We start from the raw sequence: 26,801 nt of genomic DNA on the forward strand, positions 1-26,801 counted from the left end.
AGCTAGCCTAGCTGTTGGCCAAAAACATCTCTCCCGGAGTTTTAAGCTAGGCTAGCCGATTGGTATCCGCTTCCGCACATTTGTGCTAAACTAGGTTAAGCACACAGGTGGATTCTTAAAATGGGCGGCATTAGCCCTTTAAGGACACTCAAAGCTTAAAAAAGCACAACTTATTTTAAGTGCTATGGGATTCCAATCATTCTCAACAGTTATGAAGTGACAGCCTCAACTCAAAGTCGTCAACAATCTCACAGTTTCCATTTCCTCGTATCTCTCATACTTCTTCAAATCTAATCTCAGCGATGGTACACACATACCAGGGCTTTTAGATCAAGTCTCTTCCGTTCTGTACTTCTTTCACTTCTGCCAACATGCTGTCTTGAGCAGAAAGAGGCTAACAGTGTAGCTACAGCACATGAAGCGTAGGGATATTCTATCCCTCCGTCAACAAGTTTACGGTAATACAGATAGGACTTCATAATCTGTCTGGGGGACTCTCAGAAACTCCAGATATTTAACATTTAAGATCTTTAACATTTCCCCCCCGAGATCATAATTATTAATTCAAGATTTGTCTAAGACTTGTTCAAGTCTCTTAAACAGACGACTTGCCAACGGCTAAAGCATACTGTATGAAATGGGTCTGAGGTAACTATTTAGGTTCCGGAAGAACTGAACTATCTCAAACCCCCGCCCTGGTTGTAGCTTCTGGTAATAAAAACAAGATTAGCCATGATAATATCACTCTGCAGCATAGAAAGCCACGAGGTCTCAGAGATCATAAAACCACACCTCGTGATGATGATCTTCTGATTCAAAGCGTGTTTATTTTTTTTTAAGAAAAAGACGAGCAACAAGGAATGCTTTTCTCTTTTTTTGTCTTGTTGGAACCAGAAAACTGTGATTAGAAACTGAAATATTAGTCGAAGGTTGTAACCGTTATGTACATTTTATACATTATATAATTTGCATGGGGGAAAACATTGAAACAGCGCTATATCGCAATATTTAGCATGCCAATATTATATCGATACGCTGACGGAAAATAACGATATTTAAATGTATATTCCGTTTTCTTTGCTCGCCCTGGTGATTCCCAGCCGTAGTCTATTTTAAATATATACAACTGCGTTATGATTTCAGAGGCCTGTGTGTTCCTGCGGAGGCTATAGGGCCACAGTCGTTTACAGAGGCATGCTGTTGCCAGGGAAACAGCTCGAGCCCAAGTGTATTTCCGGTCCCCTAAAAACAGAGGGATGGCTATTCGCGACCCACCGACATGGTCAAGCGCAGATAGAACAGTGAATGGTTCTTATTTTCCCTCCTCAGGATATTTAACTTGATTCATCTGCTACATAGGCTTCAAATACCGTATTCATGAAGATCTTTACCAAAGATTATCAGTATAGATTTCTATATCTTTTCATGACCCCCCCAAATCATCTCGCGACCCCACATTAAGAACCACAGAGCTGTGCTAAATACCCCAAATATGGAAATACACTTTATTCATTATACAATAGAATGAGGGTCCAGGATAGGGGGGAGGGAGGTGTTAACAAAAGGCCATGAGGAATTTCCCACAACTTCATTAGAATGTTTATGAAAAGACGTCTGGAACCAGAGCGGGCGGGCGGGCCCTATGGAACTGGAGTATCATTGGCTCACCCAGCTGTCCTTCCTCAATGGCCTCGAAGGTCATCCAGACGTTTTCCCCGGCGGGGACGTTCCTCATGTAGAGCACTTGATTGGTCAGCTCCTCGGCACACATAGTGGGAGACACCTGGGCGGGGAGGGAGGGAGGAGTCAGGAGGGAGGAGTCAGGAGGGAGGAGTCAGGAGGGAGGAGTCAGGAGGGAGGAGTCAGGAGGGAGGAGTCGGGAGGGAGGAGTCAGGAGAGACAAGTCAGGAGGGAGGAGTCAGGAGGGACAAGTCAGGAGAGACGAGTCAGGAGAGACAAGTCAGGAGAGACAAGTCAGGAGAGACAAGTCAGGAGAGACAAGTCAGGAGAGACAAGTCAGGAGAGACAAGTCAGGAGGGAGGAGTCAGGAGGGAGGAGTCAGGAGGGAGGAGTCAGGAGGGAGGAGTCAGGAGGGACGAGTCAGGAGGGACAAGTCAGGAGAGACAAGTCAGGAGGGACAAGTCAGGAGGGACGAGTCGGGAGGGACGAGTCAGGAGGGACGAGTCAGGAGGGAGGAGTCAGGAGGGAGGAGTCAGGAGGGACAAGTCAGGAGGGAGGAGTCAGGAGTCAGGAGGGACAAGTCAGGAGGGAGGAGTCAGGAGGGAGGAGTCAGGAGGGACGAGTCAGGAGGGAGGAGTCAGGAGTCAGGAGGGACAAGTCAGGAGGGAGGAGTCAGGAGGGACAAGTCAGGAGGGAGGAGTCAGGAGTCAGGAGGGACAAGTCAGGAGGGACAAGTCAGGAGGGAGGAGTCAGGAGGGACAAGTCAGGAGGGAGGAGTCAGGAGTCAGGAGGGACAAGTCAGGAGGGACAAGTCAGGAGGGAGGAGTCAGGAGGGACAAGTCAGGAGGGACAAGTCAGGAGGGAGGAGTCAGGAGGGACAAGTCAGGAGGGAGGAGTCAGGAGGGACAAGTCAGGAGGGAGGAGTCAGGAGGGAGGAGTCAGGAGGGACAGTTTAACTTCCTTCACACTGGCCCTCAACATGGGTGGGGCCCAGAGGCCCCCAGGGGTCCTGGAAGGGGCTCCCCCAGAGACATGGAGGATAGTTTTCATTTCATTACTATTTCATTTCGATATACGTTTGCCCAGTTAGAGGATTGTATAAGGAAGACCATTGTGATCACAGTGTTGTAGCACTTGAGTGGACTCATGACTCGACTTGGACTGGAGCACTGATGACTCGGACTCAAACATTGACTGCATTTGGACTCCAAAAGGTGCAGATGAGGTCTTGTTAATTGATAAATGCAGTTATTTTTTTATACTTTTTTTGTAATAAGCCCTAATCATTTGGCATAAGATATTGATGGCTAGTGCATTTGTTTGGCTATTGTGTCACAAAGTAAATAAACTCCCTTTGAAATGGTAACCTCTGTGTCATTTATGTTTTGATTTTTTACTTTTTTTTGTCTCGAACATAGAAACATAAAACAAGTTTAAAAAAACAAAAAGGTAAATAGTCAAAGACTATTTCCATACAGTTCAATAAGTTTTCGAGAAGGGACAGGGGGAAGTAAAAACGTATCAAGCCCTGCCCCTTCCTTACACTATTTTACATTATAATAATATAATACAAATAAAAAATAATATAACAAATAATGAAAATGTTTATAAAAGTACAGTTTGTTATATACCGGTATACAAATGTCCAAATGAGAAAATATATATATTAGGCAGTCACATTACTGCTCAAGCTCCTCTCTCTTATATGTGTCCATAAGTGCTTGCATATAGCTGCCTTTAAATTGGTTGATATTATTGCTTAATTTTATACTCGCATCCAGACCATTCCAGAGTGATACCCCACAAACTGCAATGCACATGCTTTTAAGAGTTGTACGTACAGTAGGTTGTTTTAAAGCTAATGTCCCTCTAAAATTATAAACACTCTCTCTAGCCATGAAAACGTTTTGAATGTTGCTTGGTAATTTGTTTTTTATTGCCAGAAACATAATTTGTGCAGTTTTGAATTTGATTAAGTCCATGAATTTTATGTTTGACTCTTTACAAACAGACTATTTGTGTGATCTAAATAGCGACCATGATGTACCATGATGTATGTATGGCTCTTTTTTGCAGTATGCATATCTTTTGTAAGTTGCTTTTATTTCCCCAAGTTTCAACACAGTATGATAGATATGGTACATGTTTAATGTAGACCTTTTTTTATTTGTACGTCAGCTCTTTGACTGCCAGAGTGGAGTGGAGTCAACCTCGATGACTTGGACTCGGACTAGGGTAATGGGGACTCGACTCGGACTCAACTCGGGCTCTTCTTTGGTGACTCGGACTTGAGATTTAGTGACTCGACTACAACACTGTCTGATCATAGGTTTCACTCTCTCCACTATGATCTCCTCAACTACAGCACAGACAGCCATGGAACTCTGGACTCAGAGCTCGAGATGAGGGGGACAAAGTTGAGGGGGACAACGTTTTTTACTTGAATGGAAAGTGTACGTGGTTCTCTATGTTGTGACTACATTTCATGACCCAATTAGGTTGTTTTTCTTGATTCCTGAAATGTTGACCCTCGTGGAGATACAAGGTTTTCACCCGATAGCAGTGATTAAACTTTGGATTCCAGACTAAAGAAGTAGGTAAACAAGTACACCTTCTTGAAACAAGTGTTGTGCTAGTATTGCATCTTGGTTTGTTTCAGTGAGGAATGCTATTAAAGCTAACATGCCTTTTCTGGGAAACACAAGGACATTATGTGTTAAACATTTTCCTCCAGTGAGTGTCAAGTGAAGAAAAGTAATCAACTGAAATTCAAAATGTCAACATTTTGACTTACAATATCATGAAATAAGTATGATGAGTCTTAAAAACAAGATCAAATCCATTGCTAAGCTTGTTTTCTTGTTGTGGTGGAGGTAGATAACATACTTTGAGAGTGACGCAACAGTCCGATATCTTCATCTCCAGATACACCTCGATGATCAGGTCGCCGGCTTGGGAGAGCTTTAGAGAGAAGACGATATCAAAAATAATATGTACGTTCTAGTCAACCGATTTTAATTGATCTTCAATTTGCTTATCTGTTTTGTCCATTGTAATGACCAAGTGTGAGTAAGTATGAGCGTACCTGAGTGTCCTTCCAGGTCGTTATTAAGCTGATCTCTAGTTCTATTTGGGTCTTGTGTTCTTCATCAATCTGAAAAGAGCAAACATAATCAAACATAATCAAGGTGCTTGTGGTAAACATATTAAATATGCGGGCAGTGGTAAACATATTAAATATGCGGGCAGTGGTAAACATATTAAATATGGGGGCAGTGATAAACATATTAAATATGGGGCAGTGGTAAACATATTAAATATGGGGGCAGTGATAAACATATTAAATATGGGGCAGTGGTAAACATTAAATATGGGGGTAGTGGTAAACATTAAATATGGGGGCAGTGGTAAACATTAAATATGGGGGCAGTGGTAAACATTAAATATGGGGGCAGTGGTAAACATATTAAATATGGGGGTAGTGGTAAACATTAAATATGGGGGCAGTGGTAAACATATTAAATATGGGGGTAGTGGTAAACATTAAATATGGTGGCAGTGGTAAACATTACATATGGGGGCAGTGGTAGTGTAAAGAAAAGAGGCTTGTGACTGGAAGGTTGGTAGTTCAAATGTCTGCACTGGTAAAAGAAAGGGGGTGCGTCAGCTAAATGACAAAATGTAAATGTAATGTAAACTCAGGTTGGGAAGTTCCCTTGAGCAAAGCACTTAATCCCCACCTGCTCAAAAGAAGCTCAGTGGCTTTTTATTTAAAAATGTCTTACTGAGTTTTATTAAGGGTTTCATTAAGAGTTTTATTGGGAGATTTATTATTATTATTATTATTATTATTATTATTATTATTATTATTATTATTATTATTATTATTATTATTATTATTATTATTATTATTATTATTATTATTATTATTATTATTATTATTATTATTATTATTATATATCTTTTTTATTATGTTCACTATGAGTGTGTTCTTCTTTATGAAGAGTATATGTATAATGAGTATGTGACAAGTAAAACTTTGACTTTGACAGTCAGCCTGTGGTTGTACTGGGCAGCTCCCAGGTATGAATGGTGTTATATACTCACATCAAAGACATACAGGTAGTTGTCTATGAGATCTTCTAATATCTTAACCTCATTCTCTCCTTTCCCGTCGGTCTGGAAGAGGCTGGGGGCAAACAGCAAGGACAGGTTCTTGGTGCACATCTGGTTCAGGTCTGCACACTTCTGGACCCTGGGAGGGATGAAGAAATATGTTAATGATCTTCAAAGAGCATATCAATTGATAGAGGGTGGAAGATGAGAAAGGAGGGAGGGAAGGAAGGGAGTCAGAAAAGGAAGGGAGAAAGAAAGAAAGAAAGAAAGAAAGAAAGAAAGAAAGAAAGAAAGAAAGAAAGAAAGAAAGAAAGAAAGAAAGAAAGAAAGAAAGAAAGAAAGAAAGAAAGAAAGAAAGAAAGAAAGAAAGAAAGAAAGAAAGAAAGAAAGACATCCGGACATTGTGAACATTGTGAGAGGCGCAGTAGGTCCTCTGACCTGTAGAGGTGGCTGATGAGCACAGACAGGGTGCTCCTGTTGATCCTGGGAAGACTACGGATGATCTCCTTATATCTGTCCAACCGCTGGCTCTTCTGGGGGATTTCTATGAGGGAGCAAACGAGGAAACTCATTATAAAACTGTGTTGTCCCAGTAGAGTAGACCCACTGACCCAGTAGACCCAATAGAACCAGTAGAGCAGTAGAGTAGACCCAGTAGAACCAGTAGAGTAGACCTAGTAGAACCAGTAGACCCAGTAGAACCAGTAGACCCAGTAGAGTAGACCCAGTAGAACCAGTAGACCCAGTAGGGTAGACCCAGTAGAACCAGTAGACCTCACACCAACCATGCCACCCCCCCAGGCGTCACCTCAGTTGGAAAATCTTGTTGGTCGCCATCTTGGTCCTTAGTACTATATACATGAATGGCTAATTCCCCACCACAATACATCCGTGCAATAGACAACCTCCCCACCTTTGTTTCCTGTCTCAAAACACATCTGTTCATTCTGGCATACCGGTATTCACTTTAATTTTAAGTTTATTATAACTGCTCCCCTATGTGTAACTGTAATATTGTGTTTTTACTGTGTGTAATTGTATTTGTTTTTAACCCTGTACGGCGACCTTGGGTGCTTTGAAAGGCGCCTTTAAATAAAATATATTATTATTATTATAAAACATTGACCTTGATCAGCGTTGTCAATCTTTGACCAACTTGAAAATAATTCAATAGTGCAGCACCTTGGCTGACTGTCAACATATCCACCAAGTTTATAAATGAGAGTCACACACACAACACACACACAACACACACACACACACACACACACACACACACACACACACACACACACACACACACACACACACACACACACACACACACACACACACACACACACACACACACACACACACACACACACACACACACACACACACACACACACACACACACACACACACACACACACACACACACACACACACACACACACACACACACACACACACACACGTTGTTGGAACATTCCATAGATCTACATTCATTCCCTTGAATTCAACAACTTCCATGCCTAACCCTAACCCGTAATCTAACCCAAACCCTAGAATAGCTCCTTCTCCTTGTTGTGTCTGGCCAACGTCCCCAGAACGACAAAAAAAACTCTTGTTTTCATAATGGTAAGAAAACAATGGACACACACACACACAGAGAGTGAGCGATCACAGCCCCCCGTGCTCTTCCTGCACGTCGCCCTGCCAGAACCCTGCGTTGGACTCACTGGCAGCTTCCTTCCACAGCTGGTGCAGGTCGGCCATGAAGATGGGGTCGTCGATCTCTCGGAAGAACCTCTTCAGCACGTCCGTCACGTCCTCGATGAAGTTGTCCCCGATGCGCAGCTTGACGTTGCGGGCGTCCCTGCGGAACTCCTCCATCAGCAGCTTGATCCTGGAGTTGGCCCCGTTCTTCCTGTAGATCCCCTCGTGACCCAGGCCTGCGGAGCGCACTCACCAGAGGCTGAGATACTGTATGTACGTATGTAGGAGGCAGGACGTTTTCTGACACTTAAAGGGATCCTGGAACTTGCCGTGTGGCATCTAGGGACCGATGTCTTTAAATGGTTGATTTACAGTAGATAAACTAGCTAGTGCTCCCCCCCCCCCCCCTTTTTTTTATTGGTTTTTTCCCCCCTCCATTTTCCTCAGATTTTCTCCCATCCCAATGTTAGTCGTTATGCCAATTCCCAATCCCCTTCCTGGTCGCTGCGCACTTACCCCCCACAGTCGGTCTGGGAGAGTGGAGGCTATCATGTGCTTCCTCCGACACACGTCCAGCCAATCAACCGCTTCTTTTCACCTGGCAGCGCGGATTCTCATTGAGAGGGCGTAGCGTGTGGAAGGATCACACTATCCCACTCAAGTCCTATCCGCGCTTAGCAGGCGCCCCGACCGAACTGTAGGAGTCGCTGTTTACAACGACCCGGACCCACCCTGCCAGCTTCTCCCACCCTCTAATACAGCCAATTGTATTAGTGTGAACGGCCAGCCAAGCTGGTGACAACCCCGGAGCTGTGAGCTGGACAGGCGAATCTAGCCGCTCCGGGGTTTGGTGACGAACGCAATCTCCGTTACGCCACCTGACCGCCCGCTCTTCCCCCTTTTTAAATATTTTTTATTCTATTTATTTTTGGGCTTTCTGTATTTTTCACCCATCCCAATTTAGTCGTTATACCAATTATCTTCCTGGTCGTTGCGCACATTGCCCCACTGTCGGCCTGGGGAGGGTGTAGAACTACCACATGCCTCCTCCGATACATGTGGAGTCGTCAGCCGCTTCTTTTCACGCTATCTCCCCCAGATCCCCTCCCTGCTGAACAGGCGCCACGACCGACCAGTAGGAGTCACAGTTTACAACGACCAAGACACACACACCCCCCACCGGCTTCCCACCCGCAAACACTGCCTATTGTGTTAGCAGGGACGACTGACCAAGCCGGAGGTACCACTGACAGCTGGATTCGATCCCAGAGTCTCTGCGGTGGCAGGCGAGTACTTAGTCCACTGCGCTACCCAGCCGCCCGACTCGTCCCCCTTTTTGATACCCTGCTGATGGTATAAATGATGCATTATGAATATGGGCTTTGGTCATAGATGACTGCGGTGTTTCGGGGGGGGGGATACACCCTTCGCTGTAAGCTGCCAACAGCGTAAGTCTATAACTAGAAGGACGACAATGTGTTTTACATTTTTTTTTTACAACTGAGGTAGGTGGATTACATTTTTGGAGACTAAAGTACAGAAAAAGGTACCGCTGGGTACCGGTATCGATTCACAGGTACCGGTACCGGTATCGGTTCAAATGTGAATGGTACCCAACCCTAACTATGATGTGAACGTTACTCACCATACTGAGTGATGAAGGCGATGCAGCTGTCTACTATGATGGGAATGTCGTGCCTGGTGAGCTGCTGTTCTCTCAGGGTGTTCCCCTTCCCTCCCGCTGCCCTCTGGATGTCAGCGTACCACAGGGAGAAGTCTGTACGACCCGCCCCCTGCAGGTGGAGCGTCCTGGCGGGGGAGAAACAGGGCATTTCTTTTTATTATATCCATGGTAACTAGGGATGCTCGATATTGGCTTTTTTACCGATACCGATATACCGATATTGTCCAACTCTTAATTTCCGATACCGATATCAACCGATACCGATATATGCAGAGTCCCCCCCCCCAAAAAACGGAATAATTTCAGGTAATTAACATTACATATCTCTTGTTGTGGAATTAACACAACATTATGCATACTTTTGACAATAAATAAAATCAGAATTTGTTCTTACTTGCTTGCCTGGGTAAATAAAGGTTATAGAAATGTAAAAAAAAAAAAAAAAAAAAAAAAAAAAAAATTGAAAACCAATACAGATATTTTCCGATATCACATTTTAATGCCGATATCGGCCGATAATATCGGTAGGCCGATAATATCGGACATCCCTAATGGTAACCATTTTACTTTAGGTGCCATAATAACAATAATGGCTAAATATCCAAAACATTGAACAGGGGACATTGAATCCTTGTGTTGTGTTAATTACAAAAACTAGCAATACCTCGTCTTATAGGGACTGCTACTTTATCATTTCATTGAGCTATAATTAACACACAACGCGTGGATTCAATGTCCCCGATGACATCACTGGTGGCCATATTCAAAGTAATCTACTCTCAATAACTGTCAAACTAAATGAATGTGCGCAGAACTGTTTAGAGGTTTTGGATGTGTGCAAAATAAGTCTGCATTGTTTTTTCGACAAAGTGCCCCTTTAACAAACCGTTGATTTACCAACAGTTACTCAAGTCTCACACCTGATGAATGAATGAATGAATGAATGAATGAATGAATGAATGAATGAATGAATGAATGAATGAATGAATGAATGAATGAATAAATTAATGAATGAATGAATGAATGAATGAATGAATGAATGAATGAATGAATGAACACTTTATTTAACAGATTGCAGAATGGGTACAATACAGTACGGCTCAATACAGACAATTGTTAAGGGGATGCAGACCAGAGAAAGACGTTTGTCTTGTTTACATCAGGGTCCCCCATTTTCAATTCATAGTGACATTTATGACATACACAACATACATGACATCATGACATTTATGGCATAGGGACATACATGACATACAGGTATATAGTACTGTTACATTTGTGACATATATGATATGCAAATATACAGTACTGTTACCCATACTGATGATGCCAAACTTCTTTTTGTTGTACTGTACTCGTGCTGTATAATAACAATACATTTTAATCTAATCTAACCTGATCAGTGCAGGGGAATGACTTCCACTTCCCTTCCCCCATGGATACCATCAGTAAAGAACCATCTGTTTGACTCTACCTGCTTACCTCTAATTCTGAAAGTTAACCATCACTTAAATTATATTAGTTTTTTGTTAACATTTGGTTTCTTGTTGGTTCCTACAGTAGTACTTCATCATTATTTGTGCAATAGTATTGCCAATAGGTCTGAACCAGAATTTAAATCTTATTTGGGTGTAAGAGCTCACACAAACATATGTGGGGCTCACAAATTCAGTGCCCCATTCTTAAAATGGGTGGCATTCCGCTCGGAGGGAAGAGACAGTTGTGATTGGAGGATCAATAAAATATATAGGTCAATATATAGTCTATTTACATAAGCTACCAACTTTCTGTAAGAAAATATTTCTTTATTGACGTGGCGTCCAAAATGTTGGCGTGTCTTGTGAACTCACCTTCCTTTTTCTACCAAAACCAGGATGTCCTTTTTGTCATGGTTGTCACTCTCAGAAGTTATACCTTGGAAACAAAAAGAGAACAGATATCAGACCAGGCAGTCAAGTGTCCAGTATCTCAATAAGAAGACATCCTGATCATGTGACTGAGAGAAGAAACAACAACAACAACACCAACAACACCAACAACAACACTAGCAACTCTAGTATAGGTTAAGGTTAGGTGTGAGGTCTGTAAGGTTAAAGGAACACGCCAACATTATGGGAAATGTCTTCTCCAGAGTCAGACAAGAAGATAGATACCAATTTCCTCTCTGTGTTCAGTGGAAAGCTATCCGGCTGCAAGCTAGCCTAGCTCAGCACAAAAGAATGGAAGTGGATACGGACCACTAGCCTAGCTTAAAACTCCGGGAGAGGTTAGCTGGTCCATATTCACGTCCATTAATTTCAGAGAGGAAATTGTTCTTCCATCTTCTTGTCTGACTCTGAAGAAGACAAGTGCATTTCCCATAATGTTGGCGTGTTCCTTTAAGGTTAGGGCTATGGTGTTAAGTGTTATGTTTTATGCTTAGATGTTGCAATTTTTTTGTTTTAATCCTCTTTTTCTCCGCCTGATTTTCTATTTTTCTCCCCATCCCAATTTAGTCGTTATGCCAATTCCCCCCCCCTCCCCTACCTGGTTGTTGTGCACATGTTCCTCCTACTGGTCGGTACAAGGGAACCCTGAAGTCTACCACCTGCTTCCTCCGACACATGTGGAGACAGCCAGTGGCTCTCTTTTCACCTGGCAGCGAGGACTCTCATTGGCGAAGTGTAACGCGTGGGAGGTCACGCTGCCTTCACCATTTCCTGCCTATCGCAGAGCAGGTGCCCAGACCTGACCTGTAGGCGTCGCTGTCCACAACGCCAGATTACCACCCTCGACTTCCCTCCCCCTAACTCAGCCAAACGAGTTAGTATGACGATCGGCCCAAGCCGCAGGCAATGCTGACTCCGGGAGTCGAGACCGCAGCCTCTTGCATTGGTGACGAGCACAATCTCCGCTACGCCATCCGACCGCCCAATTAGATGTTGCAATTTAACCAACAAGTGACGACCATAATCTGTTCCCAAGGTGACTCTGACATCAAGGCCACCTAATCTTCCCTTCTCCTTAATTGGCTGCTATCAATCCCCGTCTCCTGAGCCGTTCAGCCATTGTGTAGTGTGATGTGTGCCGGGTGCCAGTGTGTATGGCAGCCATTGAGCCTGCGTAGCCCAAGTTTGGGTGCTACCAGTGGTGGTGAAGGAGGCAATTTACACCCTACATTGTAAAGTGCTTCGAGTGTCTAGAAAAGCGCTATATAAATGTAATGAATTATTAATAAAAGGTGAGTGTCACACTGACTGAGTTCCTGCAGGCGGTTGAGGTTGAGGATGTCCTCGGCCGCGCCCTCGTTCCCGGGGCAGATGAACAGGTTGGACTTCTGCAGGACAAAGTAGGCCGCCTTCCACTGCTGGGGGTCCAGCATGGCCTTGTAGCGCAGCAGGCCGACCCGCTCGAACTCCCTCGTCAGCAGGCAGTGGCAGCTGAGCGGTGTGGCGGCCTGGGAGAACCCGCGACAGGGAAGAGAACAGATAGAATAGAATAGAAATCCTTTATTTTATAAATTCGGCACTACAGATTGTTCACAGTAAACGATAAACATTTAGGTAGTCAATAAGACTAAAATAAGAATAATAATATAAAAAAATAAGAATAAAAAATTAAATACAATCCGGGATATACATTCTGGTATGTATATGCATTCTAAAATCTTAAATATAAAACATACAGCCAAAAATATACAGAAATATCCAGTAAAATGTACAGTAATAAGTAAAGTGTCCAGGAAGATTATGCCAGATGCTCACCATACTGGGTAAGAAGAACGTTCGATTGTTTAAAAACTAATCTGCATCTGGAGTTGCGATCGTCAGTGAAATGGGAGACATTGCCATGCTCTAGGTTTTCAGTGGCACAGAGGATGGCTAGCTATGGCCTAAAGATCCACCGACATGTGCAGTGCCATTAAGGGATGGCCTGTGTACGTTGAATAGGATAGCTGCGACCGCGTACGTGCATCCATCCACGCGTACGTGCATTCACATACACACATGCATGCATTCACATACACACATGCATTCACATACACACACACACACACACAACCACTTAACCTCCATGCCAAATTGCAGCCTCCTACGGTGAAAACCGTGGGCGCTACAGGGTGGGGACACTTTTGTGGCCAAACCAACCAACCAACTAACTAGCAGAGCGAGCTGTAGAGCTGCTGGTCGAAGCGAATAAACTGAAGACTGGGTTCCAGCAAAGGGAACTACAGTCGGTGAGTAATAAATCACATTTGTCAAGCAAAATAGACAGAGATCTTTTTAAATATACACTGTCAAACTCATTTTCACTTAATGGAACACATCAACATTTTGGGAAATTAGCTTACAGTCTTCTCCAGAGAGAGACAAGAAGAGAGATACCAGTTTCCTCTCTGTGCGTTCAGTAGAGAGCTATCTGGCTGCACGTTAGCCTAGCTTAGCTAAATGAATGGAAGCGGACATGGCCGGTTAGCCTAGGCATTGTCCAACTAACGCCTCTCCCGAAGGCTAACCGGCCATGTCCGTTTCCCCTCATTGTGCTAAGCTAGGCTAACATGCAACCAGATTTCTACTGAACGCACAGAGAGGAAACTGGTATCACTATCCATCTTCTTCTGGAGAAGACGGTAAGCGAATTTCCCAAAATGTTGGCGTGTTCCTTTAAGATTGTGTTATGATAAGTCAGTGAAAACAGTTGACATGGATATTCTGTGTTTCAAGTAAATAGTGGCACAGTATTTCATCAACTTTCCACCTTTTACGCATACGGGAATATTGACGAATAAGACCCAGCGAGCCTTCTATTCCCACTCTTGACGTTCTCCGTTTCCAAGATCCAGAATCCGGCTTCAATTTATTCAGCGTGCATGGGCAGCAGCTGCACAGCGGCCATTCCCACGCGCTCACACAGAACATTCCTACCCTCTTGGATGACATCCCATATCAAACAATGCTTTTATCCAAACCCTTCATTCAGTATCCTTTTCTCGTGAGTAGTGTGGTGGTGTCACTGTGTGACGAATGGAGAGCGTTCGGAAAAACAGAGTCCGCTTATCTGTCCTACCTTCCCGATGGCCTTGGTCCAGCTGTGCAGAGCCTCGGGCGTCTCCAAACCAAACTGGTAGAGCTTCTCCGAGGTCAGGTACAGTTCAAAGGTGTAGCGAAACCTGACATGATTAAAGTGATGAAATGTTATATATATATATTTGATTTTATATACCGGTAATAATAATAATAATACACTTTATTTGTATAGAACCTTTCATACAAAGATTGCAGCTCAAAGTGCTTCACAACAGAACAAAAAGACAGTACATGAAGTGCAGACATAACATTTCACATTAGGATCTAACATCCCAACAGGCCACCATGTTTTTATGGCTTGATTCAGTTTTAAAAATAGACAATAATAAAAAGAGTAAGATAGATAATAGACAGAGTAAAATAGTGCAATAGTGCAGTGCAATAAAGTAGTAGAATATATATATATTGTATATTCCATTGTTTGGATATTGTATATATATATATATAAATATATATATATACACGGTCGTCAGTTTTCAATTGCATGTAAATGTTGACGGAAAACACATGAGCGTTGTGTAGACGATCTGATTGGCTCCCTCACCGGTCAATAAAGCCGTTGTTGTTGTTAGTGTTGTCCGGGCGACTGACCCCCAGACACAGGATGTCCTTAACGTCGATCTTCATGGACGGCTCGGGGGACCTGTCGGACTCGTAGAACAGCAGAGACTTGTCCACCGTACACCAGTACTTTTGGAAGTCTGAGGAACATTATGGGGAAATGCGTTTACCATCAAATACCGTAGATACCAACTTCCTCTCTGCGCGTTCAGTAGAAAGCTAACCGGCTGCAAGCTCCGCTATCCGCTTCTATTCATTTGTGCTAAGCTAGACTAGCTTTCTACTGAACATACAGAGGAAATTGGTATCCCATCTTCTTGTCCGACTCCCGAGAAGACGGTAAGCACATTTCCCATGATGTTGACGTGTTCCTTTAAACTAACAAGAGCGCCACCTGTCTTTGTACAATAGTGTGGATCTAGTTTTATAGACGTACAGAATGACTATGTTTTTTACACACACACACACACACACACACACACACACACACACACACACACACACACACACACACACACACACACACACACACACACACACACACACACACACACACACACACACACACACACACACACACACACAGTAGTGATTCACCATAGTATTTGTGTAGTGGAATATTATGGTGAATCACAAATTATGTGATAAATAATCATATATAAAATAAATGGTGAATTCAGCATTTCTGTGGTTTTACTGTAGAAAAGCAACATTTCCAGTGATTCACTGGAGCTACATGGAACACCGTGGACTGTGCTGAGAAAGGACTGCCACCCATCATCAACATCGTTGGTAAGAACCAAAAATCACAACTATCCCTTTAACACTTTGGCTGCCAGGAAACGTGTTTTGACGTCATTGCCGGCCATGCTCAAGTTGCCGGAAAATCTGCGATCGGATTCATATTTCCCCTCCGCTGGCCTGAGATCCACCAGCAGGACCCACTGAGCTCTCTGGCGGTTCAGGAGCGCCATCTGGTGGCCGATCGGCGCAATCGCTTAACAGGATGTGCCATAGAGGTTGTGCTAGACGTCCGTATTACTTCCGGGCACTCGCTATAGGTCCCGGGACTCTGGCTCGTCACGCTACACAGTGATCGATTGCCAATAACTCGATAAACAACATGATTTGGACGTATATACCATTATACAAGCTGGAGATGGACCGGGTAAATTTACATCCCATAATGATAAGATTTCTACTCTACGATGATCGCCCAACGGCGCGCGGAGACTGGGTGAGTTTTAGCGTGTAACGTTACCGTCTTCGATACTAACTGCTATGATCAACATTTGACCCACATTAGATGAATGGTATAACGCTGCCCACGGAATTATAAACGCCCCCTAGCCCATCCGGTCAACATCAGATGACGTGTAGTAACTTCTAGAAGTAAGTCTAGTTGGAATTTTTTATATCGCGCTGATTGCCATAAAACTGTATTGCATCATCAATATAATGCATTTGGGGCTATAGATCACGTTCTGGAGAAAGCTGCAGAAAGAGATGAAAACATACTTATACATTAGACCATACTTTACTATGAATATGTGAATGAAAAAGTTTAACGTTGCTACACAATGAACAATACATATAGGACTTTGAATGGGCCCTAATAATGGCAATGTAGCAATAGAATTTAAAAAGTTATAGCCATGCAAAGAAGGGGTACTTCTCCATAGACAAATAGAGCCGGCAACCTATGGTATATCATGAATTTAACCCAAGGCAACCAAAGTGTTAAGTGAACAATCTATTTTAAGTCGTCACGGAAAAAAGAAAAGAAAATAGGTCTCTTTGGCGAAATGACAAGAATGTGTGTTTTTCAGAACAAAATGACCATTCATGACGCGCCAAGTTTACAAGAAAGGTAGAATGAATGAGTGTAAAAACGTCAACAAAGACGTTTTCACCACCTCTCCAACCGCAACATGAAGACCGCTAGGCTTCCTGCAGGATGTGTTGGTATGGTGAGCCCGGTGCCCAAGTATTTCTGTCCAGTAAACCACTTTGTTCTCTAAAAAGCCTTTATTTCAGTGTTACTGAGGAGGCACATTCCACTATTCAACCTGTGCCAAGCACCCCCCCTGATCCACCCCGCCCCCCCAGCAGGGAAGGCCAATGCATAGTCGCCTACCTTCTCTGGTCTTGCGGGATAATGTCCCTTTGTTCACGGAGCCAGACTTGTAGAGGTAGCCGGAGTGCAGGACGGGCTGCATGATCTCATCATACACACTGGGATCTGATAAGAGGAGAGGAGGGGAGAGAGAGGAGGGGAGAGGAGAATAGAATAGAGAAGAGAAGAGCGGAGGAATGGAGGAGAGGAGAATAGAGAGGAGAGGAGAAGAGAGGAGTAGAGGGGAGTAGAGGAGCGAAAAGAGAAGAGGAGAGAGGAGAGAATAAGACAGAGGAGAGAAGAAGACAGAGGAGTGGAGAAGAGAAGAGTAGAGGAGAGAAGAAGAGAGAAAAGAGAAGAGGAGAGAGAGAAGAAGAGAGGAGAGAAGAGGAGAGAGAAGAGAAGATGAGAGAGGAGAGAAGAGGAGAGGGGAGAATAAGAGAGGAGAAGATAAGAGAAGATAATAGAAGGAGAAGAGAAGACACGAGAGGAGTACAGGATAAGGTGAGGAGCAGGAAAGGTGGAGAAGACAATGAGTAGAGAAGAGAAGTAGAGAAGAGAAGGAGTAGAGAAGTGAGGTGAAGAGAAGTGAGGTGAAGAGAAGAGAGGATAAGGTCAAATAGATCAGGAGAGTCAAGAGGAGCCAAAGCGATTTAAAAGGAAGACAGATACACTGCTGCGTCAAGTCGACTCCCAATCAGCCACTGAAGCAGAACATGTTCAGCCTCTCCTCTGCGGGCGAGACAGTGTGAACATTGTTAATCTTTTACTCAAACAGCGTTTCACTCGCCGGCACACAGAGCCTGCTCTATCACAAAGCCTCCCACGCTGTTAAAGGGGAATACCACTATTTTACAATTCTGATACCGTATGGGTGACACTTTACATCAGAGAGCAAAGATGACGAACGCAGCACTAGTTCCTACAGTAGCACCTGTAGGACGAGGAACCTTTAGTTAAACAAAGGGTAGAACAGATAGGAGTTAACTTTTAGAATTAGAGCTAAGCGAGAGAGAGAGCGAGAGCGAGAGTCAAACTAATAAGTCATTACTGAATATGTCACTCAGAAGAAAAGACGTCATGGCTGAGACTTGAGGAACCGATGATATAAAGAAAATTATATCATACCTCATTAGTTCCTAGGTAGCAAGTCCTTATTATTGTGCCCCTAAAGTAAAGTGTTACCCATAGTTATTCTTGTAGTCTAGGACACTCTGCCAGGTGACGGGAGTAACCAGAAGTAAACTCTTCCCCTCCCCTCCTAGAGTGCGTGTGTAGGAGTGGCAAGTTTTGATTGGCATTTGTCAGACGCCCGCCTTTTTTTCCCCATCTCAGTGTAGTCCTTTGTACATCTGGAGCATGCTCAGTAGTTTAGGGCTCTATCTCTGGCCTGGCGATATGGACAGAACTGGCTGTGGGCTCATTTTACTCTGTAGTAAAGCAACTTTTCTAAATAAAAATATACAAGAGAGACCCAGACTGGAATTCCTGTTTAATAATAATACACTTTATTTGTATAGCACCTTTCATACAGAAACTGCAGCTCAAAGTGCTTCACAGGAAAAATGAGCATGTGCAGACATATAAAATCAGTTTTTCACATTAGGATCTAACATCCCAACAGACCACCTTGTTTATAGTTTGATTCAGTTTTAAATAGACAATAGGGGCGACAGTGGCTCAGGAGGTAGAGCAGTCGTCTGGCAATCCGGAGGTTCCCGGTTCGATTCCCGCTCCTCCTGGGCAGCGTGTCGATGTGTCCTTGAGCAAGACACTTAACCCCTAATTGCTCCCGATGAGCAGGTTGGCACCTTGCATGGTTGCTTCCGCCGTCGGTGTGTGAATGGGTAATATGTAAGTAACAAATTGTAAAGCGCTTTGGATAAAAGCGCTATATAAAAAAGCAGCCATTTACCATTTACAATAATAAAAAGAGTAAGATAGAATAGACCAATAGTGCAGTGCAATAGAAGTAGTAGAATAGAATAGACATGAAATGAGCACATAAAGTGCAGACATAAAATTGTAAATATCACAGTTTTTTTTTACAGTGCAATAAAATTGTTCTGGATTACTGTTTCACTTTAAAGTCGTCTTTACCTTCTCTGTTTGGTATCCCCTTCAAGTGGTATTACACCTTTAAGGCTTCCAGGTTCTCGGTCTCCGTGGAAATGCACTAAACAAAACTGGCCCAGAGAGCTCTACAACAGTGCAAATAAACATTTTGCACACAAGAAAGCCCTCTGTGAAGATCATCATTAGATTACTTTACTTAAAACCCATATAGATGCTGTGTACCATAGTGGGTTTTATCACTGGAGATACATTTGTCACTCACCATTGTATTGTATATGAAAAACTGGGATGGCCTTCTTTAACTAAGAGAAAGGACACTGTATTTTATTTATCTATCTAGTATGTATACAGCTCTGCTTATGAGACGTCCCTATTATCTCTGCTCTTTGATTGTTTTTAAATACAGTATGGAACTAGGTCTCAATACTAGATACTGTGCTCCATACAAATGGAATGAACTGAAGAAAACCTTGAAATAAAGAACATTTAATTCCATTAGAAGATTTCAAAGTGTTGAACTCTGACATTTTAGATGTTGGTTGTAATTGTTTTCTTTAATCTACTTGTTTATCTGTTTATTTTATAGCACTTATGAAGTCATTATAAAATGTGCCTGAACAGCAACATGAAACATGTCAGATCCAGGGGGAGGCAGGATAGACTAGCAGTAGATAGAGGTAGCTGGTTTGATCCCCGGCACCGACGTGAGATGTATTCCAGCTGTGAGCCGGTGACTGAAGGGTGGCTGGTATTACATTTACAGGGCCGACCATCTCTGCCTAAGTGCCATTGAGCAAGGCACTGAACCCCCAAACTGCCTTTGTGAACACTGACAATGAAGCCGTCTTATTCTTCACTCATAGTATTTGCGTTATAATCAAATACTATTTGGAATGCAACGCAAGACAAACCACATTCACAAAACCAAACTGTGATACTAAGTAATAGACTATTCGAGTTTCCTGATCACTCAGCCATGCTGTAATCATTTTAAAAGTGTCCCTTTGAGGAAGATTTCAACCACATACAGGTGGATGCATGCCATGCCGGTAGGCCTCAGGCCTACTTGACCTGGTATTCCACTAAGTAAAATGGATCCAGAGTGTACAATAGAACATAGTACATATACTTTTCTGTGTGAGGTAGCGACCTTCCTGTGTGAGGTAGTAATCTTCCTGTGTGAGGTAGTAATCTTCCTGTGTGAAGTAGTAATCTTCCGGTGTGAGGTAGTAATCTTCCTGTGTGAGGTAGTAATCTTCCTGTGTGAGGTAGTAATCTTCCGGTGTGAGGTAGTAATCTTCCTGTGTGAAGTAGTAATCTTCCTGTGTGAGGTAGTAATCTTCCTGTGTGAGGTAGTAATCTTCCTGTGTGAGGTAGTAATCTTCCTGTGTGAGGTAGTAATCTTCCTGTGTGAGGTAGTAATCTTCCTGTGTGAGGTAGTAATCTTCCTGTGTGAGGTAGTAATCTTCCTGTGTGAGGTAGTAATCTTCCTGTGTGAGGTAGCGACCTTCATGTCAGCTGCTTCAACGGTACAATCCAGTTACCGTAATATTCTGACTATAAGCCGCGCCTTTCCCCCCCATTTTTCGACCCTGCGGCTTATATAACGGTGCGGCTTATATGTGACTCTACGTGACCAAACCCGAAAATGTAAAAATCGAAATATTGTTTTGACTGCATTGAAATGTTATTTATCTGTTCCCTTATTTGCTAAACGTAATACAACTTGTAAATGAGTTAATTCTTGTTATTTGTCCAATAATGCTGGTGGGAAGACTGTAATTAAACATTAAAACACCTGCGGCTTATAGTCCAGTGCGGTTTATATATGTACACATATTCAATTTAGCTGCTGCGGCTTCTATTCAGGTGCGGCTTATAGTGCGAAAATTACGGTATATGTATAGTTAGTTATAGTTTGTATAGATCATTCACCCGCACTAGAACTGTGAAGCACAAGACACCATAGCTACTGTACAGCATCCATCATTGTCACTCAAAACATAAAATGGACCTATTTCTCTTTAAAAGAAACAAGGTCTGGACGCGTGTAGCTTATTCCCAGCGGAAGAGTGCGTCGCGTTTCTCTGATTGGCCATGTGACCGCGGCAGCGCGAGAGAGCGGCAGTGCGGAAATAGGCTGCATCCTCCACGTCAAGAAAGACAGACAGGCATTCTCTGTGACAAACCCTAACCTTAACCAACTCCGAAATAATGCCTAACCTTAACCCTCCCTAACCTTAACTTAACCCTAACCTTAACCAACTCCGAAATAATGCCTAACCTTAACCCTCCCTAACCTTAACTTAACCCTAACCTTAACCAACTCCGAAATAATGCCTAACCTTAACCCTCCCTAACCTTAACTTAACCCTAACCTTAACCAACTCCGAAAGAATGCCTAAACGTAACCAGCGGAAGAATGCACGTTTATAATGCACGTTTATAGCGAGAGATGAAAAAAAAAATGAAGTGATTCGAACTTGTGACCAACCGCACCGCAGGCTCCACAGCACGGCGGCATACCAGTTGAGCTAAGCGTCGAATGAAAAACATCGGGGATTACGGCTACATAATGCCGCAAGCTCTGCCGCTCCGCTCTGTGGCTGCCGCGCTGCCGCGGGGCGTGTCGCAGCCAATCAGGGAAAACGCGGAAGCACTCGGCAGCACTCTTCCGCTGGGAATAAAGAATAGGCGGTCTGGACGTTGAGGATCGTAAAGTGGAGGTTCAGCGGCCGACCTCGACGCCAGTCTCCGGCAGATGACTGAACCGTGATCATTTAGATACCTTGGGTTAAACTTCAAGACAGTCAGTCGGTCAAAACAGACATGGAAGTTAGTGAAAGCCTCTGCATTTAAGCCGCCAAAAACCAAACATTCTACATCATTGTCTTCCTAGTACTTCCAAAAGTAGCCCAACATCAGATGCCTTGAGTCCGACAGCTGACATTTTCGCAGAATCACTGAACCATATTAGTTTTGGCGCAATGCTGTGTTTATATGGTATATGCTATTATACAACCTCAAGTATATTATTGCTATTATACAACTATTTACTCTCAATAAATGTCAACCTAAATGAATGTGGGCGCAAAACTGCTTTAAGGTTTTGGATGTGTGTGAGATTATGTGCAAGATAAATCAACATTGTTTATTGGCAAAGTGCCAGTTTAACAAATACAAAGCGCCAGCATTGTCATGTTCCCTCCCATCTGCTGTGAGCTAGTGTTAGACTCAGACTCCCATGATGCAACACTGAACGTCACAGGTCCTTCGTACCAACAGCCATCTGTACAAAGCCTCACTGCCTCACTGAGCACAGAGTAAATCCCTGTATATCTATGTACATTTACATTTGACCTTACCTTCCTGGACATTTACATTTTACTATAGGTATACCTTCCTGTACATTTACATTTGTCTATACAGTAGGTATACCTTCCTGGACATTTACATTTGACCTTAGGTATACCTTCCTGGACATTTACATTTTACTTATAGGTACATCTTCCTGGACATTTACATTTTTATTTAACATTTTACTGTATATTGTCGGACTGTATATTTAAGAATTTTAGAATGTATATACATATTTTAGAATGTATATCTCTGACTGTGTATTTTTATTTTATTCCTATTCTTATTTTTGACTTTTGACCAACTAAATGTTCATTGTGAGCGATCTGTGGTGCTGAATTTCCCTCGGGATCAATAAAGTACTTCTATTGTTATGAGGGCCGACGTTCCACTCTACTGGTTAAAGTTGCTTACTCGTGAGTAGTACGTTCGTTGATAAAGAAAAATAATGTCCACAGCCGCTCTAGTGTAAAACAAAGATATCCAAATAGTTTATTTCTCTTCCACAGCGAAGTCTTTCTTTACAGAAGTGGTCCTAAAGCTATTTTCCTAAATATTCACGTTACTACAACAAGGTAAGAAAACTGTATTTTCCCAGTCTCCAAAATCACAGCCGACTCGACGCATGAAAATTCCTCCTCACCTGAAAGCCGTAAATCAACTTGCCGGCTCTTTCCACAGCAAAACGGTAGGCAAGGCACCCTGGTCTAGAAACGCAGGCTTCAATCTATGTTGTTTAGTCTATCTGTTCAGTACTGCTCAGCACTGTTTCAAGATGCACAATGAGCTCTTCTGAGAGAGCTCTGCAAATGTTCTAGAACAGGAGTCTCAAACTCAATTTACCTGGGGGCCGCTGGAGGTAGAGTCTGGGTGAGGCTGGGCCGCATCAAATATTCCACAAAAAAAGGGTTTCAAGTATTCCAAAAATGTATTAATACATCAACAAACTACCCCTTTGCCTCATCATAAAACCTCACAAACACCAGCAACTGAGCATTCTCAGTGGTGTCAGTGGACTCATCCACAGCTATGGAAATGCACTGTGCATTTCTTTTAATTCTATCACAAAGCTGTTTAATGAAATCATCAGCCAGTATTTCAGTTATTCTGGTTGCTGTGCTATCTGAGGAGGATTTGCTTTTGTTTGCCTTCAAACATGGTCTCCATCACTTCAGTCATACATTATTTTATTATTTATGCATCAGATAATTGCTTCTTGTGTTTAGCCAACACCCATGCCACTGAGTGAGCACTTGGTTGCTTTTTATCGTTGTGACATAACTTTAACAATAATTCTGCTTGCAGCTTGATATGATGATTTCATTCCATTTATTTTTGTGGTTCTTAGTGCTGAAAGGTTGCATCAAAATAACTGTGTTTTGTTTCGTATTGGCGTTTCAAATTGCGTTTCAAATTGCCACTCTTCACAAGAGCTACCGTTTCTTGGCACATTGTGCTGGTTGGAGGGAGGATGAACGCATATTGTTCAGTCCATTCACCTTTGAATTGCAGCGATTTTCACTGTTGACTTTTATTTTACTGGCCATCTTTGAACATGCCATATTTTTCTACTAGCTGCCTGCTGGCAAAACTATGCTACTCGCTACAGTACCTGCAGATTAGACTACCTGTAAATGCGCTGTCAACTCTCGCTCTGACTCCGACCCATTGAAAGAGACAACACGCATTCCGTGAAGACCCGCCCTACTCTGCCTCTGATTCACAGACTGTGGGTGGGGGGGGGGGGGGGGGGGGGGGGGGGGGGTGCTGACGGGACGCTGAATATGATTGGACCAAAGCAGTAGACAGGCACAGGCAGTTGGAGCAGTGCAGCCGGACAGGAGCTTGCAGAGGAGATAGCAGAGAATTTCGAGGATACCTGCTATACGCACTGATGACAGGATATATTTCCTTCCACTTGGTATCACTCCGGAATCACGTTTACCAACGTTGCTGCCATGAGCCTGCGCTATGGTAGCCTACAAGTGATAAAATAAATAAAACGCCCAACTCGCGCAACGACTCGGCAACAAGTTGCGCGCGGGACGCACTAACACTAAACTTTGATGTCAAGTAGGGGGCCGCAAAATATCATCCAGCGGGCCGCAATTGGCCCGCGGGCCGCGAGTTTGAGACCCCTGTTCTAGAATGTTCGATTATGACATCATACTGTGACATCACAAATGTTCTAGAATGTTCTATTATGACAAATAAGCCGGTCCAATGACTATCTAAATCCAATCAATATTCCTAATGCCGTTTCAATGTAAGGTTATAAAAATAAACATATATACATTCATATAATACAATAACCTAAATATATAGCTTTGGCTCCTACAATTGTCCATCTCTACCCGGGCCTTACCGGAGCTGTCCTGCAGGTAGTCCTCAGGGTAGGGATGCCTGTCGTAGCCATTAGAGTCTGAGAGGCGCACGGCCTCCGCCACGGTGAAGATCTGGGTGACCGTCTTCAGGAGGTTCTGCTCGGACACGGCTGTGCACAGCGCCTGGGGGAGAGAGAGGGACGTGGAGGGAGTGAACATAGAGGAGAGGGAGAGAGAGAGGGATAAATGAAAGAGGGAGAGACAAGTAGGAGCAGGGAGAAGAGAGAGATGGGAAAGGAGGGGAGAATGGACTGATAAAGGAGGAAGAGCCGGATGGAATATAGAGAGAGAGAGAGAGAGAGAGAGAGAGAGAGAGAGAGAGAGAGAGAGAGAAAAGGAGGGGAGAATGGAGTGAGAGAGAAGAGAGAGAAGGAGAGAGAGAGAGAGAGAGAGAGAGAGTCTCACCACCAGGGGAGACATCATCTCCAAAGCCCCCAAAAAGTCCCCTTGTCCCTCTATTCAGCATCCAAGCCATTCACCGGCCCTCTCTTGTCCCCGTGTGAAAACACACAGTCCGACTGCTAGCCTGCTGGGAACGCTCCCAGAGTAAGAGACGTGTGTGTGTGTGTGTGTGTGTGTGTGTGTGTGTGTGTGTGTGTGTGTGGGTGCCATATCACTGTTGTCATTATTGATGCGTTTTACCACCATGCCACTGTTTTGGGGTTTTTCTATCAAGTGCTTTGGGAGGTCTGTTCTTAGAAAAGTGCAGTCTTTCTTGTGTCTTCAAAAATACACTGTTCAAAGTTCACAATTTGAAGACTTAACATGGACTTCTTTTTTTCCCCCTCCAGTGTAATGCTCCAATGGCAAATGGTGGTCAAATGTTTCTTTTCTTTGTAGTTCCATATGGTAGCGTAACGTTCGGTGGCTTCAACATGTTACTTCAGCGTATAACTGTCACTCCCCGGAACACTTTCACCCTCACTGAACATAATGGCCTACGTGTCTTGTACATTAGTCCAAGCCCCCCCCTTCGGCCCCATCTGTGCACACACCACTGTGAAGAAGACTAGAGTTCTACTGTACACAGGGTTCCCACAGACATTGCAAAATAAAATTCAAGGACTATTTTTTTTTTTCAATAATAAAGCACTTTACTTCAATGACCTTTGTGCGAACCCCGTGTACACCTTGACGTACCTTGAGCAGCTCCTCCTGCGTGCTGAAGCTGGGGTGCGGGTGTCGGTAACGTCCCTCTCTGTACTTCTGGACAATAAACTCTCGTCTCAGCTCAGGGGTGGCGTCACAGTCCAGCTCATCGGAGAAGGACAGCCGGGCCGCCCAGAACTCGTTGGCTCGGTCGTTTCCCAGCATGATGAAGAGCTGGTTAGATAAGAGTGGGAAGGATGTTAAAGCCACTACAGGGAGAATCTTCCAGCGGTGGAAGAAGTACACAGTTCCTTCACTTAAGTAAAAGTAGAAATACCCCAGATAAATGAGTACTCTGGTCAAAGTAAAAGTCCTCCATTCAAATTCTACTTAAAGGGGAACTATTTTACGTAAAAGTAGAGAGGTATTTGCTATTGAATGTACTTGAGTATCTAAAGTAAAAGTAGACATTCTACATGACGTTTGTGTATCCATTTTATGTTAAAGTGGTGCGTGGTCCAGTTATGCTGCTCTGATTACGGTCCTCTTGAAGTTGACAGGCTTCAAATGTGAAAGTATATAATCTTCATACATTTTCTATTTTGTTTTCTATGCAAAATAATTTTCTTCAAAGTAACTAGTAACTGATGGGTTCAGATAAATGTAGTGGAGTAAAAGTATAAAATTCCCTAAAATGAAAATACTCACATAAAGTACAAGTAGCTCAAAATGTCACTTAAGTACAGTACAGTACTTGAGTAAAAATACTTCCACCACTGGAATCTTCAACCAAATAAATCATTGTCAGATTGGTTGCGATACCTTGGTATAATTACAGTAAACAAATGAGGCCATTGCTGAAACTATTAGTGGCCTAATTCACATGATAAGACCACATTTCCCATAAACCCTGTTGCTTCCTGTTCTGCCGTTTGTTCCCATCCTCCAACATGGGGTTTCTTGATGAGAGG

The 26,801-nt window shown here is 43.3% G+C and overlaps 1 protein-coding gene across 1 annotated transcript in view; it reads right to left on the reverse strand.

Annotated features, from left to right (window-relative positions):
- Positions 1–26,801, reverse strand: part of arap3 (ArfGAP with RhoGAP domain, ankyrin repeat and PH domain 3) — a 109,252-nt gene that overhangs the window by 16,452 nt on the left and 65,999 nt on the right. Inside the window, exons 14-27 of the mRNA XM_084331586.1 lie at positions 25,882–26,064; positions 24,723–24,864; positions 16,946–17,050; positions 14,792–14,948; positions 14,228–14,330; positions 12,419–12,617; positions 11,032–11,095; positions 9,143–9,306; positions 7,521–7,733; positions 6,235–6,340; positions 5,788–5,935; positions 4,766–4,834; positions 4,567–4,641; positions 1,669–1,783 (exon numbers count right to left, since the gene is read on the reverse strand). Coding sequence (XP_084187712.1) covers positions 1,669–1,783; positions 4,567–4,641; positions 4,766–4,834; positions 5,788–5,935; positions 6,235–6,340; positions 7,521–7,733; positions 9,143–9,306; positions 11,032–11,095; positions 12,419–12,617; positions 14,228–14,330; positions 14,792–14,948; positions 16,946–17,050; positions 24,723–24,864; positions 25,882–26,064 — 1,843 coding nt within the window. The remainder of the gene's footprint in view (positions 1–1,668; positions 1,784–4,566; positions 4,642–4,765; positions 4,835–5,787; positions 5,936–6,234; positions 6,341–7,520; positions 7,734–9,142; positions 9,307–11,031; positions 11,096–12,418; positions 12,618–14,227; positions 14,331–14,791; positions 14,949–16,945; positions 17,051–24,722; positions 24,865–25,881; positions 26,065–26,801) is intronic.

The sequence above is a fragment of the Notolepis coatsorum genome (genome assembly GCF_963971535.1).
Source record: "Notolepis coatsorum genome assembly, chromosome: 16".
NCBI classification, from domain to species: domain Eukaryota; kingdom Metazoa; phylum Chordata; class Actinopteri; order Aulopiformes; family Paralepididae; genus Notolepis; species Notolepis coatsorum.